The sequence below is a fragment of the Phasianus colchicus genome, chromosome 7 (genome assembly GCF_987193195.1).
Source record: "Phasianus colchicus chromosome 7, bPhaCol1.hap1.1, whole genome shotgun sequence".
Lineage (NCBI taxonomy): Eukaryota > Metazoa > Chordata > Aves > Galliformes > Phasianidae > Phasianus > Phasianus colchicus.
The window spans coordinates 10,859,602-10,880,720 of record NC_143442.1 but is presented as its reverse complement, the minus strand read 5'-3'; the positions used below and the strand labels follow the sequence as shown (position 1 = coordinate 10,880,720).

The window sequence follows — 21,119 nt, the reverse complement described above, 5'->3', positions numbered from 1 at the left end:
GGAAACAAACTGTGACACCGCATTGTGTCTGCCAGTGGGAAGCAATGCCCCTTGGTACTGCAGCACTGCAGTGCTTGGCCTCTTGTTTCTCAAGGGTGTTTGTTGTGAGAGTAGAATTTGATCTTTTAGAAAGTTAAATATTGAGAAATAAGGGTTTCCAAAACATCTCATAAGACTCCATCTGCCCAGAGCTCTGCAAATGCTGGGTAGGACGCAATCTCAAACACTGCCCATCTTCTGTATGGGACACAAAACCAAGTGGACGGGTCCTCAAAAGCAGACTGGCACCTTTTAGGTCTCAGTCATCACTTATTTTGCCATTGGAAGTATGCCCTTCAACGCAAGGTTAGTCTTTTCAAAGAGACAGACCCTCTCCCTTCCATGAGAGAGGCTGACAAAGCCACAGCAGCTACGTGGACGTTCTGCATTTCCCTCATCAGCACTATTTGCTGTCTGATCACAGCACCAGCACTGAGCCCATTCCACGCTTCTACACCCGCACGCTCCAACCAACAGCCACACACCCGTGTCAATCAGACACCGTTCTGCCCATGCTAGAGACACACAAACCTCGGCAAAAACACCTCAAACCGCGGCGTGGCAGAGCCCAGGGCAGCTGTGGGAGCAGCTAGCGAGGATAAGACACGACTTTGCGACACGAGGTGCAGGAAGGTATCTCAGCCAAGAAGCCCGAGGAACTGCGAGATCCTCGTTTAGGCTCCGGATGCAACTTAAATCTTTGGCTTAAATCTTTTTAGGTCTCCCATCTGCTCCTCCACCTGCGAAAAGGGGACAGGAAAAGCAGCACAACCTCTGCAGCAGGGCTCCGAGTCTCCATCGCTGCCTACGGAGCGTTCCGAGAGCCGTGAAGGAAAGCAGCCATTACCGACCCCCGGCCTTGCCCCAGCACCGGAGCACAGCTCTTCCCGGCGCCACAGCGACGAGGAACGCAACGGAGAGCAGCGCAGACAGAGATGGGAGAAGCGGGCTTCGCCGAGCGGCAGCACCCGGGCGAGGAGGGAGGGGGGGAGCGGCCGTCCGCCTTTGTCGCGGCCCCGCCGCCGCCCGCGCCGCGGTACCCACCTGCAGAGCCCGCACGCGGCGCCTCGCCTCTCGCCTTTGTTGTGCATGCCCGGCAGCGCCGAGCCCGGCCCGCACCGCCGCCGCCCGCCCCTCAGCGCCGCGCCGGGCCCCGGCTTAGCCCGTCGCCACGGCAACGGCGGGCGCGCGGCAGCGCGTGCGGCGCAGGGGTCGGGTAACGGCCGCCGCGCAACGGCCCCGCCCGCCGCGCGCCCCTGGGAGAGGGAGGGGCGGCGCCGCGGCCGAGGGGAGAAGCGCGTGGGGGCGCGGCGGTCCGAGAGAAGCGGTCTGTGAGAGCCGCAGCGCCCCGCCCTCGGTTCCTGCCAGCCCGCGTCCTCCCGTCACAGAATCAGAATGGCCAGGGTTGGAAGGGACCTCAAGGATCATGAGTCTCCAACCTCCTGCCACATGCAGGGCCACCAGCCTTCCCACCTAATGCTAGACCAAACTGCCCAGGGCCCCATCCAGTCTGGCCTTGAACACCTCCAGGGACGGGGCATCCACAACCCCTCTGGGCAGCCTGTTCCAGCACCTCACCACTCTCTCTGTAAAGAACTTCCCCCTGACGTCCCCGTCCCGGGAGCCCGGCTGGCTGAGGGCACCGCCGCGCCTGGAGCTCCGCGTGGCCGATCCACGCTTCCATATCGATCACGTAGCAAACGGTCTCCTCGTTAGAGAGTTTTTCAGCTGGAGGATGACCCGGTGTCGCTGTGCTATAAGGAAAACTCGGAGACCTATTGCAGCGATCTTTATGGCTCCCCGCACAAAGAGCTGCCTCCCTTTCTTATACGTGTTCATTTATAAATAGCCCTGCTTGGAGAAGGTTCTGGTTTCTGGTTGCGCTCGAGGCAACGATATCCTGCGGCTGTTTGTACCGGGTTCTGCTCCTGGGGAAATCAGCAGCAGGAGGCTGAGAGGTGGAAGATGAAATAGTACCTGGAAAAGACCTCTGAGATATCCAGTCCAACCCATCCCCACCAGCCACGTCTCTCAGCGCCACGTCTCCATGGACTGAACGCCTCCATGGATGATGACTCCACCACCTCCATGCGCAGCCTGCGCCAGCGCCTTTCTGAGAAGAAACTTTTCCTAACATTTATCCTCAACCTCCCCTGGCACAACTTGAGGCCATTCCCTTCTTACTGTTTTAACTCGGTACCCCCTGTCCTGCTCAGTGGTCCTTTGCAGCCATCTGAATGGCCAGGGGGTACCCTGCTCTTAGAGGCATCGCCTGAAGCCTATGCCTGTGTCTGTGCTGGAGGTGAGTTCAGGTGGCAGCTCTGGCAGAACAGCTGCTGTTCCTTATCCGTAACCAACAGAAGGATTTGTTTTCCAGATTTTTTAGTGCTGCTGAGATGGTTGCAGTAAAGCTCCTGTTTAGCTTTACTGAGGGAAAGGAAGAAACAAAACCACGTGACAAATTGGTCCGATTTATCACAGCAACAGAAACCTGCAATTCAGCTAAATCGCCTCCACAGGCCAGGTTAGCCTGTATTGAGCACTGCTGCCTTCACAGCTCCAGCTCCACCTCTGTCCCTGCCCTGTGCCACCCTGCATCAAGGAAGGCACCCCTGCTGCAAGCCAGGCTTTGCCATCAGGCTACCTAGGCATGCCCAAAGAGAGACAGCCATATTGAGCCCCACTCCCAGAAGGTCAGCCCACCTGTGCTGCATTTATGCTTCCAGACAACCTCAGCTCCCTGCTTTCTGGGCATGCCTTTAGGACCGCAGTGGGAGCAAATGATGTGCAGTGTCGGTGCACGAGGAAAAGCTATGAGCCCAGCAGTGGTGGGAGGGGCAGCCCCCGGGCAGAAAGGGCACTGCAGAGGAGCCGGCAGCCCTGGGTCTGCTGCTTGTACATGGCCATGCTTCCTCACTGCTTTGCTGCCTTGGTTCATTTGGTGTGTAAAATGGAGATACTGAGATTTCCCGGTTATAAGAACAAAATGCAAAGAGGCATTCTTAGTTATTAGGGCAGGGGAATTTGCACTTCTGGGGTGGTAATAAATAATCCCACAACTTGAATTCCTCCAGCAAGGCTGCACCTCTCACCCAGCTCTCCATCCACTTAAAAAAAAAAAAAAAAGAAAAAGAAAGAAAGAAAAAAAAAAGCGCCATTATCCAGCAAATTGTATATTTCAAAGGGGGAGTTCATTACTCACTGCAGTGGCAGTGAGTGGCAGAGGTCATTAACATTACAATAAATGGCTTTTTGGTGAGGTGTTCTATAATTCACTTGGTATTTAACACTGGCTAGGGGGCCTCATCTCTTTACATAAAATACATTAAGCAAAGCACCTCTGCACACATCACCCTGTGTTAAAGAGCTGTTATAATGAGGGTGATTAGGAATAAACATAGCAGCAGAGGCTGCTGCCTCAAAATAGTTTGGGTCAGTGGCTATACAGCAGGGGATACAATGACGTGTAGGGAGGACAGAGGCAGTGTATTTGCAAGGAAACAGGTGGTTTGCTGCAGTTCAGCTGGGGAAGCTGGGCGTTTTCCAGCATTAGAATTTGGCAGCTGCTGAGGAAGATTTCATCCCCAGCTCCCCAACTCTGGTGTTCGTAGGGCACCTGGTTTCTATAAGCATGGCCTAAAACTAAAAGCAAGGCTGTGCAGAACATGTAATTCAACAGTCACACGCCAGCGCCCTGTAAAATAATGGATTTTTTCACCAGTTAACTCTCCAAGAAGGGAGCTGAGAGCCAATTCAGTGCCTTCCAAATCACTGTGACTGCTAAAAAAATTAACCCAGAGCACAGCTCTTCCTCCTGGCAGCTGCCCAGTTATTAATTTTAATGTATCAGCTGCGTCTGAACGGCCTTGGACTTCTGCCTACTATTTCTATTTATTTGTTTTCCCTTCATCACTAAAATTAAAACCTTCTAGAGAAGATGGAAAGCAAACACACTGAAGCAATATTGCTGCCCGTATACAATTGGCAGAAACCACTGTGCTTCTTCTTCCTCTGCAGTATTAAGACTTTCTGGATCTCACCTAATAAATGCTTTAGTAGCGCAGGCACCTACTGCAGTCCTGTGTTCTCCTTTCTTTCTCTGTAGATTGATCAGCTGTGGCCTTTGGCCCTTGACTACAGGTTTTCACCGTAGACCAGGTCACAGTGATTGTGCTGGAGACCTTTCTGAATTAAATGATATCTGCGTGGTTTAAGATGAAGGTGGTGGTGCAGATGGCCACGCTGACACTATTGATCCCATTTAACAGTTTGGACTGCGACCATGTTACAGTGCAGTGCACTGGCTGTGCAAGGAACGGCATGCTTTTAAAAGAAAACACATACAGTCTAACAAAATTTTTCATCTTCTTGCTTTTTCACTTGTTTCTAAGTAAGAAGTGGAGATTCCTCAGTCCAAGCTTTGCCTGTGCTGACCAGAGTTAGCTGTTCTACCCTGCTGGAAACACCCAGCCTGTTTCCTTCTTGCCTGAGTTCTCATGTCTTGATTTGTTCTGAGTCCACCTTCACCTCAAAGTACAACAGCCCAGGCTTTTACAAGGGAATAATTTTTTATGCATCTGAGTGCAAGTAATAAGTGAAAATGCAAAGGTTATATACAGTCAAAGTTATATAAGTTACAAAATATCCGTATTTACAACTAAAGTATTTAAATCCTTTTTGTAACAGTTATAAAATATCCTTATTAGCAACTACAGTATTTAAATCCTTTTGATATCCTTTAGCTAAATCCTTTAGCACAGTCAATATTTTACTGCTGATGCACAGAAAGATTCTTAATAAGGTAAGTAAAATAAAACCTTGTTCTTTTTCAGTGCTTTGTCTCAGAATTCAAGTATTTTTCTTCCTGAAAAACACGTACAAGTAATGCACAGTGCACGGTATGAGCCTGGCTAAATAAGTAACAGATTCTTCTGACTGTAAATGGATGAGCTTCCACCAATAGCTATAAGGATTTCCTTCCACCAATAAACAGACTTCCAAGTTCTGCATTCAGGATGTCATCAGGAATGACATCATCCTCCTCAAACTCATCTCCAAGCTTCTTCCACCATGGCCAGCGAGCGTATTTCAGCATAGCATTGTGGGACTCTTTGGCCTTGGTAGCTACAGGGACTGATCGACTCATGAAAACAGCCAGATCTTTTTCTGTGGTCTCTGCTAACTGCGGAGCATCTGTAAGAACAAGGAGAAACAGGTTTCTGTATTTTGTTTCTTATGCTGCAGTTTTATGAGTATTTTAAACAAAACTATAAAGGTCACTACTCTCTCACCTCCTGCTGTCCTAGGTCACTTATTTCCCCTTGCTGACATTACAATGTTATTGCTATGTGATAAACCAGATTGGAGAAGTAATCCAAATTAATGCTATCTCAAAAAATAAATACAGAAGAGGGAAAGGGAGAAGGAAGAAAGCAGGACTACATCATTCAGTGATAGTGGTGGTATCCGTCAAACCAAATTCTCATGAAACTGTGACATAAGAGGAGCTCCTGGTCACTGATGCTGGATCAGCACTCTGGCACAGGGTGATATCAGCGTCGTGCTTCTACTGCAGCAGCATTGTGTATTCACTGCCTGGGGGCCCCAGCACAGTGTAAGCGTGCTGTTGGTCTGCCTGTTCAGGCAGCACTGAGCTGCAGTGGCACACCATGTGACACACTAAGTAATGGAATTTCAGTAACTTGCTGAATTTTGTCCTGCTTGGGTGCTCTCTGCTGGCTGCAGTTTGCTATTCTCATTTTCAATCCAAGCTATGTGAAATTTAGATAGCACAGCAGTGAATTCAGATAAAGCCAGACCAGACTAAATGAAGACATGCCTTAAAATTTACAGCTCAAAGAATTCCCTCTTCATATGAAGAAAACAGAAAAAAAAAAAAAACAGAAAAAAAAAAAATTAGAGAAAGAGGTTGTATAAGATGCCCTTAAAAACACTCATGTCTTTTACAAGGGCCATTGCTTTTGTTGTGAATACATCAGAAAAACTTCCAGCAGAAAAATAAGCAGCTCCTTGAAAAGCAGATATATTTACAGCAATACCTGGATAGTTTCTAAAAAGGCCTCAAAATCTCAACATAAGATGTATGGCAAAGGAAGAAAGCTACTTCAGTTTTTAAATAAGACTGTTCCCTTTAATTTTCTTTCTAAATTAGTTTAATCCAAATGCTAATTAAAACTATGACCAGAGCAGTCACGTACTCATTAGCAGCTCCACATCAGTGTTGACCTGAGCCAGTAACGTCTCTCTCCGCTGTGCTGCTCTCTGATCCAGCCTGCTTCTCAGCAGGAACTGTGCCAGCTTTTCCTGGGCCTGCATATGTAATTCTTTACTCATTTCTTCTGACATTTGGGAAGCCTGGAGGAAAATAAAAGTTTGTTACCATGAAGATCCATTAATCCGCTGGGGGCAGATTAATGTCCAAACAAGGAATACAAATGCTGTTCTTAATTGTTAACTTAATCATCTTGCTTCCTTTGGAGCTCTCTCCAAACCTATCTACCAAGTATATGTAATTTTCCAATTACAGTTTGTTTTGACCTTTTTTTATTCAATTAATAGTTTAAATCCCCAATATTTAAGCACCTTGCTCGCAAACAAGCAGGGTTAATATAGGCATACCTCACATGGATTATCTTGATCAGAATTTATGAGTATACCTCATCCCTACAGTATTTTTTGTTGCATCATTAATGAGAATTATAAAATGACTAAAACAGACCGGATGCAATTTGATGTAGTCATCCACCTTCTGCTGTAAAGCTACTCTCTGCTCATCAGTCAGCCCTTTGGGATCTTTCCAGGAAGAAAGAGTTTTCTTTCTTCTTTGTTTTTCCAAGAACTTACAAGCCTTTGAAAAAAACACGAGAATATGAAAATTATAGACAGAGAGTTTGTCTCACTTCGCAATAAGTCAGTGACAGAAAAATGTCTTGGCGCTGCACTCCTTAAAACATAACTTCAGCTGTACCAAAAGGCAACATAAAAAGGTCAGCATGAATACTAAATAATGTTAGAACACTGGCATAGTGAAGTTCCAGCTTTTGGTTTCAAAGTGGTAGCTCATATTTTAGTTTGAAGATCGTATCACACTTCCTATCTCATGCAAGGTTCAACCTCTCTAGCCAACTTGTCACTATAGATTACCACCCTCTGCATGTCTTTTGAATAACTTATAGCTATATCAACATTAAGAAAAGTGAACAAATCTTTTTGGAAGGCATCAAAATACTGCACTCAGTCCTATCTAATTTTAGAACAAAGTTTATACACTTACTGCTCTCTGAATGATGACAGCTGCTTTATACTCCTTAAGACACTGTTTCTGTTGATGAAAATTTTTTCTTGCTCTATACCCTCGCCAAAATCTCTGGATAGTTAATGCAGATTTCACCTCCATTTCCTGCATGTGCTTATTTATCTGACCTACCAATGTGAGAAAAATCCAGTTATAAGACAGTGAGTTGAGATCTACCAACAATTTACACCTTTAATCCTTAAAAACTAGATGATATCAAAAAGCTTGGGTGCTATCAGTGAAATACCCCTCCTCAAAAGCCCATTAGCTGCCGGCCACTTCTCAGAGAAGGCCTGTAGGTGCCATGGAGCTTTATGTAGAGGGCCTCCTTTTCTCCTGTACCATTCTGAAGGCAGCCTTTCTCAGTCAGTAGTTACTGAGCCCTTGAAGAACTAGTACATTCTTGGTCAAGTAATCAGGTCAGGAAAAGAGACAGTAAGGCTACAGTGCAAACAGACATGCAAGATTAGGAAATACATTTGAGGAAAATGTTCTTAAAGAGACCCAGACAGTTTAATCTTCTGAAACACTTTGATGTAACACATACTGGGATGGATTATTTCCATTAAGGCCAGCTGTCTTTCATGGAAGAGTCTCATGGCCCTCTGTCTCTGGAGCTGCATTTGCAGTTTTAAGGCCTCATCTTCCTTCTGTTTTTTTGAAAGCTGAAGCTCCTGTTCTCGTTTAGCTCTACAATACACAAATACATTAACAATTAACTAAAGTTGTACATTTCTTAAAAGAATCTCTGTCTATATTGAATGACCCAGCTGCTACCAAGCCAGCTGCTGGCTGCAGGACTACACCAAGCAACAAGATGTCACCTGCAAACTAACAAATTACCACACTACCTGTGAGCAGGAAAAATGTGAGCCAGAAGTTCTATTTGTTATCAAATAAAAAAATATATTTTTACTTAGGTTATAGTTGTAAGCACACCAAAGAGAGTAATGCTTCACATGAGACATTTACAACTAGAGTGAACTAAGCTGTTTTGCTTCCATCACCTGTGGAAAAGGTAAAGCAACACTAGGCAACTGATACAGTAAATACCTTTTCCAGTGCATCCATCCATATGCATAGCACCTGCTTTCCATTCTATGTACTATTTTTTTGTACAAGCTGCTAAAGTAGATCAGAATGTTGGTTGTTAAGGTTCATCTTGCAAATTCTTCATCTGTACTGGCTGTTGTAATTTGATGTTAGGCTGTTGCCCCGCTGTGCTTGGCATTGGAAACGCCCCAGTAAATGTTTCACGAATCAGATAAGCAAAAACTCTGTGACTGGCTCCTAAGTGTTTAAGGTAATAATATGTAGACTAATATATTCATGCTAAATACACTCACATATCTATACCAATAATTATTGAGTCCACTTGGACACGGTCTCAGTGAGGCTGAGGAGCTGTGAGCTAGGGCTCCCCCTCTCTCCCCTTTCTTGTCCCAGTGGACCTGACAACCTCATTAGCAGTTCAGTACTCAAGACTGAGTTCCCCCCATGATGAGGTAATGATGCAACTCCCTTTCCCATTGCAGTGATATCACTAGCCTGCTTAGGGCCTGAGTGCCCCTGCTGGACCCACAGCTGGGAGTTCTGCTCTCCTCTAGCACTTTACTAGGGACAGTGAAAGAGACACGGGGAAAAGGGCACAAATAGAGTATAAGCATAAAGGGTGAGGAGGAGGGGAGAAAAAAGCAGCAGGCTAGTACCAGTGCCCAGCAATTTTAGTATCACTGCATGTCGCATACCTTTAGACTCACAGTACCATTGAAATCACAGCACGCTTCCTTATCGCTAGTATAAAATTAATGGTAATTTTTCCACCAACTATAGTTTCTCCTCAGTCTCTGTAACTTCGTGAGGAAAGAGAGGATGGAAGCTATTATGATCTGGATTTAAAGATCTGGCTCCAACTGATAAACACCATGATCTAAGAGACCATAATCCTCTTATGACAGTAATGCAGACTCTAAGTGTGCCCACACATCCACCTACAGACACAAATCACGATGTATACAATAACATCAGAATGGGCTCAAGGTTTTCAGCCCACATATTTTTGTAAATGAGAGCTCTAAACTTTTGCATTTTTAATCCAAGAAGGCACATGCTATATTCCTAAGCTGAATGATGTCACAGGGTGAAACAAGACTTTTGATGACATTTCCCAAGTAAAACTATCAGCACTTTTCCCTAGGAACTTTTATGAGCTCCACTAAGTGGAAAACAACAAGAATGTTTTATGAACTTCTCAGATATGCATCTGTGAAGCTGACAGTATTATTAGTCAAGTTTGTAAGTGTTTACTTCTTCAGTAGCCTGTAAAACTATACATTCTTCTTCATTCTCCATTTCTCCCAATAATAAGCCACATTTGTTTGTTCAAAACTGCACTAACAGGGAAATATGTCTGAACAGAAGTACAACACACACAAGCTTTCTTCAGCAGTTCATTGCATGGATTAACCTCCCTCTGATCGCCGACATGTACATCTACATTCACACACACACGTGATACATGATTAATACAAATTACTGCCATTTTAACAATTCTACAATTAGTTACATAAAAGTGAACTAACTTCATGGAAAGACTGCAAGCTTTAATATCACTGAGGGGACATTTGTGAAACCACAGAGTTTCAGAAGTCTGTAACTTGTAGAGTTTAAGATCTTCCACTGCAGCTTCAAGTGAGCCAGATTTAGAGTTTCAGCCTTGATAGTATGGAACCATGCTTGTTCTAAAATAAATCCATGAATATAACCAAACCCTGACTGTTAGAAATTCAAAAGGCCACTTGAAAGCTTTTCTAAAATAATGCTCACAATATTCCAAAGCTTATTTTGATTTTTTGGCACAACTCTAAGTGCAGCTTTGACCTAGACAGAAAAAAACAACCACTGGAGCTGTATAGTAACTGTATTGTACTTAGTACACTGGGACTGACTGGGCCATGACCATATGACAAAAAAAATATTAATACATTTTTATTCTTCTCAGTGTTAAAAAAGCACATTTAAAAGTCAACTTAAATGATTCAAGAACTGCTTGTTTAAGATGCATGTGCTAATGCTTGCAATACTGAGAACATGACACAAGACAGTTCAGCAGCTGGCTGATTGCCTCCAGCCTGGCCAACCTCTCCTTTCTGCTTTATCCTGCTACACCTGATCCTATCAGGACTTCAGGACACATTTACTTTATGGTGGAATTTTCAAAGAGTTAACTGTGAAGCAGTTAACTGTTCTGCCACCAGTACATCATCCTCTAATGCTGTTTAGTGCAATCCAATGCTAGAGTCCCACACTTTCAGTTTTCCATATGCTATACATTTTTACACAGAGGCATCACAGAACTAAGGGCTTTTTTTCATGGAGAAGAATTTTGGCAGCTGGGAAAGGGACAGTTGGAGCTTTTGGCACCAGAAGTGGCAATTTGGTACTGCTGGAAAAGCACATTGTTTGGATGTTTTTGCTAAAAGAGTCTGCAGTGAAATAGCTCATATTGGCATTACATTACTTCTATTTTTGAGAAAATACAGCTGACGGGAAAAAGACATCTTTCAGATGGAGAACCTCTGGGTCAACCCAGGAAAATTCCCTGGGACATGGGAACAAATCCTCGGGAAAGCTCCACATTTCCAAGCACAGGAAGGACAGGAAGCAAATGGGAACAGCCATGTAAGGTTTATCACAGACAAATCACGTGTGACCAGCCTGATGGCCTTCCGTGATGACTGTGGATGAGGAGAGAGCACCGGGTGTCATTTACCTGGACTTTAGCAAGGCTATCATCAGTCTCCCATGCACTACAGGGCAGGGCTGGCACTCAAAGGAAACTCCACAGACACAGAAAATGGGTCAGTAGAAACCACATTAAATTCAAATGGGAAGTTCTATACTTGGGACTAAATAACCTCATGAATCATACAGGTTGGGCCCTGATTACCTGGACAGGAGCTCCGCTGAAAAGAACCTGGGGATTGTGGTGGCTTACAAACTGAACACGAGCCAGCAGTGTGCCACTGCAGTAACAAACACTAGCTGCATAGTGTGCTACACTTGCAAAAGTAGAGACAACAGGTCAAAGAAAATTATTCAAACAGCTTTACTCAAGCACTCTGGAGGGCACACCTGCAATATGCCCATACTTTACTGGATCACCCAGCAGAAGGCAGACGTTGACTGACTGGAGAGATAATGGTACAGAGCATATAGTATAAGTTCAGGGAATCTAATTTGTCTTTTGCTTTGTGTAGAGAAGATAGAGCCACATTCTTACAGGTGCACTGAAAAGGGACAAGAGTTAGTGGAAAAGAGCTACAACAAGGAACATTCCTGCTAAATCTAATGGAAGAATTCTAATGGAACATGAAACACGCAGCACCAAGACAGGGACTGAGTGAGATGGTGGGTCTGCATCCTTACAGACCTCCACAGCTGCATACAGCCCTGAGCAGCCAGATATCTTGTTTTAAGGTTGGCCCTGCATTTAGCAGGGAATTGCTTGATATGACCCAAATTTTTTTCTTGAGATTCTGTGATGTGAGAAACACCAAACTAAACAGAAACAAGTCCCATCACACTATTTTCTAGCACTTTTTACAAAGCGATGCTATTTACCTGAAGCTTCTCTGCAAAGCTATCACTGCTTGGGGCAGTTTTTTCAGTCTTTTTCTTGTCTGAAATCCCTTCCACGTTGCCTGAATTACACAAGCTGCCTGGTGCTGCCTCTGAAATGTATAAAATAGTTAGCAGAATATTTGCTTTGCATATAAAAACACGTTATTACTGTTTGCATATTTGGAACGATCTCAGCATCTGGTCAAACCTTATCAGTTTTCCAATGCACTGAAGTGCACAGTGTTTATAACAGTGGGGGGCAGCTAAGGTCTTAGACAATTATTATCACAAAACTTGTATTTACTCCAAAGGCAGCTAACCTGATCATCTGGATCAATGCTCTCTTTGGTAAACAAATGAATCTACAGCACAGATACATATTAGCCACACAACTGATATTAGAAATTTTAAAATTGAAAGTATCTGAAGCACTTGATATTTCACGTGTCAATTAGGTCAAAATATCTCCACTAGAGAGAATGGAAAGACGAGTCTGGAGAACTAACTGTAGGGAATATTTACATTTCCACTATGATCAGAGAGAGCAACAAATTCATATTTGCACTTTATTCATATAAAAAAAATTATATTCTCAAATGGTGTTTTTTCCAGGGAGAGAAAAACACCCAAAACAACCTGCTGTGTTTAAGGTGAAAGCAGAACTCTGCAAACACAACTCTGATTTCCTTTGAACTACTCTTTCTGAAAACCCTGCATATATTTTGTTAAGGCTCATAAAACACATATTTGCTCTTTTTATTGGAAGCACAGCCCAGACAATGTTCTCACTGAACACTTTCGCTATACGACTCTTAATTCTATCTGAATGCTTCCAAGAATTCAGAAATCTACATTTATAACACTGATGCAAAACAAGCAGATACAATTATTTTTGTTTTACAGTTAACAAAAATTATCTTTTCCCCTATGATTGTATAAAACGTCCCACTGCATTGTGACTATGCAAAGTCAGTTTCTCAAGCCGTTCTCAATTTCCATTCCTCAATAACTGGAATTCCTTGAGATCTTAACAATGAAAGAGAAAAAGAAAAAAATAAAGTGAATTGGAAATTAAAAAAAAATCCACTGATACAGTGAAAAAAACAGCACAGGCTTTGAAAAGCTCAGACAAAGTGATATAGTAAATTCAGGCTGTGTATATATAAATCACAAGTAACTACAAATTCATATTAGAAAGTCTCATTAAAATTCAGCACCTGCATTTCCTCTTTTCCATTGGGTTGTTCCAAGTATAGCAAGTCCAGAAGTTGACTGAGATCCCTGTCAAATCCTTTGCCAGTCCACTGTTTACTTAAAAGCACATTTAATCCTATGAAAGAGAGAAGAACCATGCAATTCTGCAAAGGCAAATTTTTCTTTCCACGATTTCGAACGATTTTCAAATAGAAAAATCAAATCTGACTCTACGTGCAAAGAAGACTAGACTGAAGCTGAACAAGGTCAGTCATCTTTGAGTTTACATATTATCTCTGAATATCTGGTGCTGAAATCATTATTATTAGATATTATAGTTTTGTATGGGCAAGTGATTGTTGCACCTATGTAATTGGTAGTTCAATTAGCAATGTATTTCCAATGTCTTATCAGCACAGCATTGTAAGGTAGTCATTACTGAACCAAGATGGCTCTGGTTAACCTCCACCTTTGTATTTTTATGGCGGATGCAGGGAGGCCAAGTGACTGATTGCACACAATCACAAACCTTTGTAGCGAGTTGCCAGTAACTTCAGGAGCTGCTTGCAAAATTTTGCCATCAGCAATAGCAATTTTGTAGCAGAGTTTCCTATGACAGGGTTGGTGGAAGATGAAAGCTTATAAACAAGTTCATCCAATATGGAATGCAGGATCTCTTCGTCAACCCGAAGCAAGACAGAACTTCATATATAAAAAAAAGGGGGGGGAGGGGAGGAGAAATGAAGAGTTAGTCACAAACTATTAGCTTTTTAATAGTGAATTCTTACTATAGATGTTCTCAGGTATTCAGCAAGCCAACATACTCAACTAACTGGAGCAGCAATCTGATCCAGGGTGTAAGGAAATGGAACTGAAGAGTCATTTTTGCTTTATGTTGCTTTTTTTCCTGTGATGAGCTGATACTCCCACGTTTATTCCAGTTCAACTGAGAAACCAAGTATTGCTAACTCATTCCTCACTGCCATGGACTCAGTGGCAGAGGCAGTACTGCTTTTTCAACCCATTCCCATTCCCTCATTTTAGCAACAGGATAAACAAAATATCGGATATTTCTATTTCTACAGCAAAGAATAGGAAAAAAAAAAAACACACCACAGCTCTCATATATTAAAAGTTCTATTTGACAAAGCAGTAATGAACTGAATTTGAAATTTAAGATTCAGGAAAATCAGTGACATAAGAACAACTAACCTATTGACCCCCAAAATACTGTGTAAAACAGACATCATTGTAACTGCTGTTTCAACGCTGTCTGATATTAGCAACTTCAGGAAGTGATCATTTTGCAGCACTGCAAGAAAAACAAACAGACAAGAAATCACATAGTCAGAATCACGGGCTTTAAAATACTATAAAACAAATTAGCTTAATCATGAAACGTGAGCCACAGCAAAAACAGACAATCTCTGGAACAAACATCATCTTTTATAATTTTTACACTGAAGCTTACTGGAATAAGTAAACTATTTCAACATAAAAGGGGAAAGAAACATGCTGGGCTCTGTTTTTCTGCCATAAGATATCCCTTAGGCACTGGCACTGAGATATAACAAAAGCTTTAAAACCTCTTATGTTACACTAGCACCAGTTTCTCATTACACCAGTGGAATTTTATCACTGGGGCACCAATATCCAGAGAAGATAAGCACTTCAACCTTAACAGTTTGTTAAACCAGCTTCATTTAATGCAAGTTCACTGATGTCACTGAAGCACCATCTTTTCTTTTTATTCCAGTTCCAGTCTATATATGTAGAAACTTTTCTGTCCGTTTATGTTTTTAGCTATGTATTTTATTATCTTTAATTTATTGTTTTCTGTTAGAGACAAAACCAAATTCTGCTTTTCATCATGAACTAAATATCCATGTGCTCGACACTGGTTTAATTCAAACTTTATTTTGGTCAAAAGTGCTAGTAAAGTTTGCTAGATACTTGGCAACAAGTAGCATGAGAGACAGCATAGATACCATGGTAACAAACTGAATAACCCATTTTCAGTTCATTCCCCATTTTAGGTCTTGGAATGTACTTCAGTCAAATTTCTGCATATATTAATCAAAGACAAGTAAGAAGTTCTGAAGTACCTTTTCACTAAAAAATATCTGCTTTTTTAAAGGTTCAAGATTACAAAGGGAAATTTCAGGAAAACACTTTTACTGTTTGTTTCTAAAAGACTAGAAATACAATTTCAATATTCTCCTTTAGTAGATCTTTTACCACCTCAATGCTGCTGTTCCTGTTGAAAGGAATACTTTAATAGACTGCCTTAAGATCTACCACAAATTAGAAGACTAGGTGGGAATTGGCTTACGACTGTCTACTGCTATCTATTTCATCTGAACAAATACCCAAGTATTTTATGAATTAATTTTCCCTTACCACACTCTGTTAGTTGAATATGTCCACCAAACAGCCAGCAGATGGCATCAGTTACTGTTTGGAAATAGCGTAAAAAATCTTGTTTTTCTTCATCCTAAACAAGAGAGAAGTAAAAAAAACCCCATGTGCGTATCTTTCTACTACATCACAATATGGCAGGAAGTCTTGTATACTTCAGCCATTTGGAAACCAGCTCTACCAGCTGCACAAATTAGGTTGATCAAACCACAGGAACCAGGCACACACACACACACAAAAAAGGCCAGAGATCAATCAACAAAGTCTAAACACACTTGAATAAAGCATCCAATCCTGGAACCTTTGTAATAGAGAGAGAAAAGGCTTGTTGAATTCTTAGAAGTATATGTTAGTATGGGAGGGCTAAGAAGATAAATGACAGGTTAATACAAATGAATCACAGATTTGATTCACAAAGTAGTAAATACATTATTTAAGATTACAGCACAGAAACAATGAGCACAAAGCAGCCAAAGATATAATTAACAATCCACAAGGTTGCTGTGAACTGTCATGGTGAGGCTTCAGAAGTACTCCTTGTTGGAGGTCTGGCAGCAAATACCAAACCACTCTTGGAGCTGAAGTTCAATCAGTTTACCCAAAGAGAATATAGACACGCTTGCTTGTGATAACACTGCACTGGACACAATAGCCAGGAAGAATCTAAGTTTTAATGGAAGCACACACACAGTTTGGAGTTTGTATTCCAGGTACGATTCACAGCCACTGGAAATCAAAATTCTCAGTGAGTGGATAGCAAAGTGATTTGGTGACAAACGTTATTATAAAGCACTCAGCCTGATATCTCCCACATTTTTGAGCCTCCACCAGTGAAACTCCGGGAAGTCGCTTCCTAGATCTGTACAGTAAGTCCCAGCCATTAGTCACAGTTTAACTGTGTATTTGGTACTGAGTGAACAAGAGATACAAAATAGCAGGAAGAAGTTAAGGCATAATACCATCTTTGGTGTGTTTGGCGAGGCATCAGTTTCTGAAAGCTATTTTAGTACTTCCCTTTACTTCGAAGTCTTGTACAGAAGGCGAGCAAGGGCAGAATAATACCAGCAAAGAGGGATTTTTGAAGTTCCAGTGAGCAAGCATCAAATTTGGGTGCCCGGTGACCTCCGAGACCACAAGATTTGAAAGCCGACATAGTAACTATAATACAGACTGCATTTGAATTTAGAAGTAATCTTTGCCCACAAGCATGACTCAAGTAGCATGCAGGCTGAGACATAATAAGAAAGAGTAGGGGAAATTACATATTGCAGATAAGACTGGAGTCTCCTGGGATGTCATTCAGGAAGCTTCCTAAGCATTAAATGCACTTCTAAAGTACTGAACAAACAGAAAATACGTCACTCTACTTTCTGAGAAGTGATTACGTATGTACTGTCCAGAACAAGACACTGTAGGGAAAACTTTGCCTAAGTCCAAGAAGTGAGAGACAAGAATGTGATACAAGTGAGACAAGTGAGTGAGACAAGACAATGAGTCTTGTGAGACAAGAAATGGGATACAAAGGAGAAACAGAAATAATAAATGAAACTATCAGAATCCACTGGCTTGGTTATTTAAATTATCATTATTAAACTTTTTTGTTGGTTCTGGCACTCAGAATGCTTCAAAAGCATAACTGGATAAAACCCTTCCTCTCTGCAAAGGAGAGCAATGTAAGAAAGTGTTCTCATCTGCTAAAACACAAAGCCTGCCTTTAGGGTTCCCAACATGCTGGTTCAGAAGCAGCAGGCATTTGGGGAATTTTTTGCCATTTTCACTTTAGAAGTTCTATGGCAAAACAAACTTTGACCTATCTGACCTAAAGTCTTAAGTCTTCCTAAACCACACTTTCTTTTATTGTAAAGCTGAATGAAGCACTGAGAATAAAGCAGTTACAAAGACTGAACTAATGACACGCCAAGTTAAATAGACACTGCTATGACTGGGATGCTGTTTTTTAAGGCTTTTTTTTTTTTTTTTCCCTATCTTACTGCTCTAATTCTTCTGTCTTATACATAATTACATCCTCCATTAACTCCTCTAAAATTTCTGAAAAGTAGTAACCAAATTCTAAATCTATGGTAACAAATTTGTTTAGGCCCATGTAATGGATGTAACGGATGCTCCACAATAACAGATTTTAGTTTCAAGGCTATGTAAAGAAAAATTATTTTAATTTCTGGAAAAGAATTTTTCATACTACAGCATATCTAAAATAACATCCTACTTATGCAGTACATAGGCACAGAAACGTTACAGAGATTCTCTGCTCTTTTGATTATGAAATTTAAATACCTTGACAGCTCGGATAAATCGCGCTTGCAGGCGTCTTCCCAAGAACAGCAGGTTGTCTATAGCTGAAGGAAGAAATTTCTTGTGAAATTCCTCAGGATCTTCTTTCACCTCCAGTCCTACACAACAATGACTGAAATGGGGGGGAAAAAAATCAACCTGAATTGTCAAGGGCCTGTTTGAACAGTTTTGAATGAATGTCATGTCATCAGAGAAGAAATGCTTCACTGGAATGGGACAATCCAACCCTGAACAACAGTTAGCTGCTGTGACTAGCTCCAAGATAGCTGCCTCAGAAGGAACAGTAATCACTGGCAGGCTGGAGACACCGAGTATAATACCACTTCTCATAGCACGTCTCAGTTTAAAACATATCCAAGGCACTTTTGCCTTTATTTTCATGGGTTCTGTTCAGACTTGTTCCATATGTTAGGGACAGGCTCTGATGGTCATAAGGAAAAGAAGCAAAGGTAAACAGAGACTTGATAAGGGAAAAGAAAGTATGACGAAGGTGGTGCAGATCATATGACAAAAGATACACCACACAGCTATTACTTTACCACAGAAAATTCTGTGAATCTGCCTACAGCTTTCCTCTAATTGAGGAACACATGCGAGATCAGTTCTTCAGATCTCAGTTTTCTGACTTCACTCACCACAAACACACGGGTCATTTCTGAAAGGTTATTTACAAGGAACTGCAATTTTTAGAACCCACTGTATCCCACATCAGTCCGAGTGCAACAAAAATGCCTTTCTAACTTCTTATGAATTTTGCTTCCTGACATCTTATCTAATCTTTGTTAGCTTTCTGCGAACACACACACGTACAGCTTTGCTTACCTAAGCCCTGTGAAAGCACATTCTAAGCATGAAGCTCAGATTCATCCAGTTGCAAAAGGACATTTTTACAGCTAAAATAAATCTCAGTTGTCTCTGCAAACCAAAATAGCTTATAAGAGTTGATTTAAACACCACGCAGCCCTGGTGATAAATCTTGCATCTCTTACAGAAATTCCCTGCATTAAAAATTCATTTTGCAGATATGACATAAATAAGAAATGGCTGCCTAATTGCTTCATGCTTTAGCATTTCGTTCCCTAGTTAAACCAAAATCAAGTACAACTTGGGGAATATTTATAACTCATTATTTTTCCTGGCATCAAAAATTGAGATTGGATCATTGGGATTTGAGTTTTAAGTTGGCTTATTTACTAGCTAGGAATTAGACTTCATTATGCCATTCTCACAACATCAGTACATCAAGCTATCTAGTTGGTAAGAATAACGTCCTCTGTTACATTTAAAATGTAAATAGACATTTAAATGGAGCCAAGTCAAGCTGAGAGTCAATCAAGCTGAAATTTTTGTAAAAGACAGCTAAATAGACTTTTTTTTTTTTTTTTTTTAATAACTGCAATAAGAATTAGTAATTACTTGGTAAAAACTGTGACACAGACAAGTACTGTCACAAAAAAAGGTAAACCCAATGCAAAAACTGTTCCCACCAAACAGTTCACCCGTTCAATGAAACACAATGAGAATGAATTAAACAGGGCCAATTAGGCTATGCCTGGTCCCTCTGCTCTTGACTGCTCCCTGCACTTTAACCCTGGCCTTTCCTGAACAACAAGCCTTGTTCTGGATGGCAGCCAACGTATTATAGCTTCAAAAGAAAGAGAGCAAGATGAAAAGCCACAAAGAAAACAAGATGAAAACTTCTTAGCACTTTTTTTTTTTTTTTTACCTTATTATCTCTGCAAGCTGGGCAGCAGTAGCCCAGCCTCCATGCAGCCGAGAGCAATCTTGTCTAAGGACCAGCATGCAGTAGTGAATCAGATCATAGAAGTATATGTCTTGCTTAATTTTCTTGGACTCCTGATGCCCCAAGGAAGCACTGCTTAAAATTTCTGTGGAAAGAAAGTAGGAGGGAGGGGAAGCATAGGAAGAAGGGAAGCATAAGGTTCTGCTGTTCAATTTGGATAGTATTTTTTTGTTGCTGTTTGTTTGTTCTCCAAATGTAAGAGGAACACATATACGTAGAGCTTAAGGTAATTCTAAAAATCCTAAGAACAACCAAATATTTTCTCAGCACTTTCCACGCTCACAGCCACAATCTGCTCGCTGGACGACGCCTGGGAGGACAGCTGAATGTAGCTTTCCATTTTCTCACTGTACACTCGGACGTGAAACAAATGCTACGTGGGACGTAGCCCACTTGTAGGAATGTCCTAGGCCACAGAAAGCCACAGGCGCTGCCAGACGCACGGCTCCCTTATAATTACATCCCGATTTAGAACAGGGCCCGGCTTGTTCGTGCCATTCCCACGAGGAGTGGCTGTGGCAAAGGCACTGCGGCAAGGCCGGGAGCGGAGCCTCACCGAGCTGTGCCCGAGCTCCGGGCTTACAGATCTACTGGCAGCCACAGCCTCGCCGGATGAGGGACAAACGAGGGTGGGAGCAACGCAGCCCGAACACACGGCGTGCCGGCGGGGAGCTGCCTCTTCCCACTTCTTCCCTTCACCTCCGCAGGCCGAACGCTGTCAGAACAGCCACGTTATCGCTCCTCAGCCCTGCCACCGCCGTTCCAACCAACCTTCCGAACCTAAGGAGGCGGCCCACGCCTCGCCGCTCGTCTCCTTTTACTGTACGAGCGGAACAGATTTACCCTTTAACTTCAGCAGCAGCCCCGGCGCGTCCCGCTCGCTGCCCTCAGCGACCCGCGCGGCCAGGGCCAGCACCCGGGGGTCCGCGGCCATGGGGGAGCGCGGGGAGACCCGCGGCACCGCACGGCGCTGCTCGGGGCCCGGCTCCCGCGCCGTCAGCTGGAAGCCCGCGCCCCGCCCCCAGGACGGAAACAAACACGAACGAAGCCCTCGCGCCGCCTCCCGAGGCCCGCGGCTTCGGCCAGAGATCTCGGCAGCTCCAGCATCCCCTCGGCCCCGGGGGCGGGCGGGGCGGGACCCGCGGGGGGCGAAGGCTGACTGAGCCGAGCCCGACCCCCCGACCCGCCAACCCCTCCCGCCGTGCGCTCGCGCCCGCTCTCCACCAACCAGAGCGCCGCCCTGAAGGAGGAGGGGGTCATTTGCATATCCGCGTGCCGGCGGCCCCTTCAACGTCCCCCCCGCCCCCCCAGCGGCGTGGCCTCCCGGAGGCGCGTCGCGGCGCCCAATCCGCGCTTGCGCCGCTCGGTGACGCCCGGCGAGAGGGGCGGGGCCGCGAGGGCGGCGCCGAGCGG

The 21,119-nt window shown here is 43.2% G+C and overlaps 2 protein-coding genes across 5 annotated transcripts in view; both read right to left on the bottom strand.

Annotated features, from left to right (window-relative positions):
• LOC116227365 (uncharacterized) overlaps positions 1–1,222 on the bottom strand; it is a 41,584-nt gene extending 40,362 nt beyond the window's left edge. For 2 of the 3 annotated variants that reach the window (XR_004166548.2, XM_031590628.2), the window contains exon 1: positions 1,084–1,222. The gene's annotated coding sequence lies outside the window, so the exon portion shown is untranslated. The remainder of the gene's footprint in view (positions 1–1,083) is intronic. The other variant, XR_016468168.1, reaches the window with a different exon arrangement.
• A 1,700-nt stretch (positions 1,223–2,922) lies between these two features.
• On the bottom strand, positions 2,923–21,048 carry IQCB1 (IQ motif containing B1). Of its 2 annotated transcripts, none has more exons than XM_090143674.1 (13): positions 20,935–21,048; positions 19,629–19,791; positions 17,885–18,014; positions 15,572–15,665; positions 14,384–14,483; positions 13,701–13,873; positions 13,195–13,307; positions 11,978–12,087; positions 7,902–8,044; positions 7,334–7,482; positions 6,779–6,907; positions 6,258–6,414; positions 2,923–5,232 (listed from the first exon to the last, which is right to left on the bottom strand). In XM_090143674.1, exons 2-13 carry the CDS (start codon positions 19,703–19,705, stop codon positions 5,003–5,005), a joined length of 1,605 nt encoding a protein of 534 aa, XP_089999800.1. In that variant the 5' UTR covers positions 19,706–19,791; positions 20,935–21,048; the 3' UTR covers positions 2,923–5,002. The 2 variants fall into 2 exon arrangements, with proteins under 2 accessions (XP_089999800.1, XP_031446494.1); XM_031590634.2 differs by lacking the exon at positions 20,935–21,048 and adding an exon at positions 20,550–20,911.
• Between the last annotated feature and the right edge of the window lie 71 nt (positions 21,049–21,119).

Coding starts and splice junctions, on each gene's coding strand:
- IQCB1 (XM_031590634.2), bottom strand. CDS start 20,640: ATGGCCGCGGACCCCCGGGTGCTGGCCCTGGCCGCGCGGGTCGCTGAG. Junction 18,015..19,628: donor CAGCTTGCAGAGATAATAAG/GTAAAAAAAAAA, acceptor CCCCCATTTCAG/TCATTGTTGTGTAGGACTGG. Junction 12,088..13,194: donor ATGGAAAAGAGGAAATGCAG/GTGCTGAATTTT, acceptor TATACATTTCAG/AGGCAGCACCAGGCAGCTTG.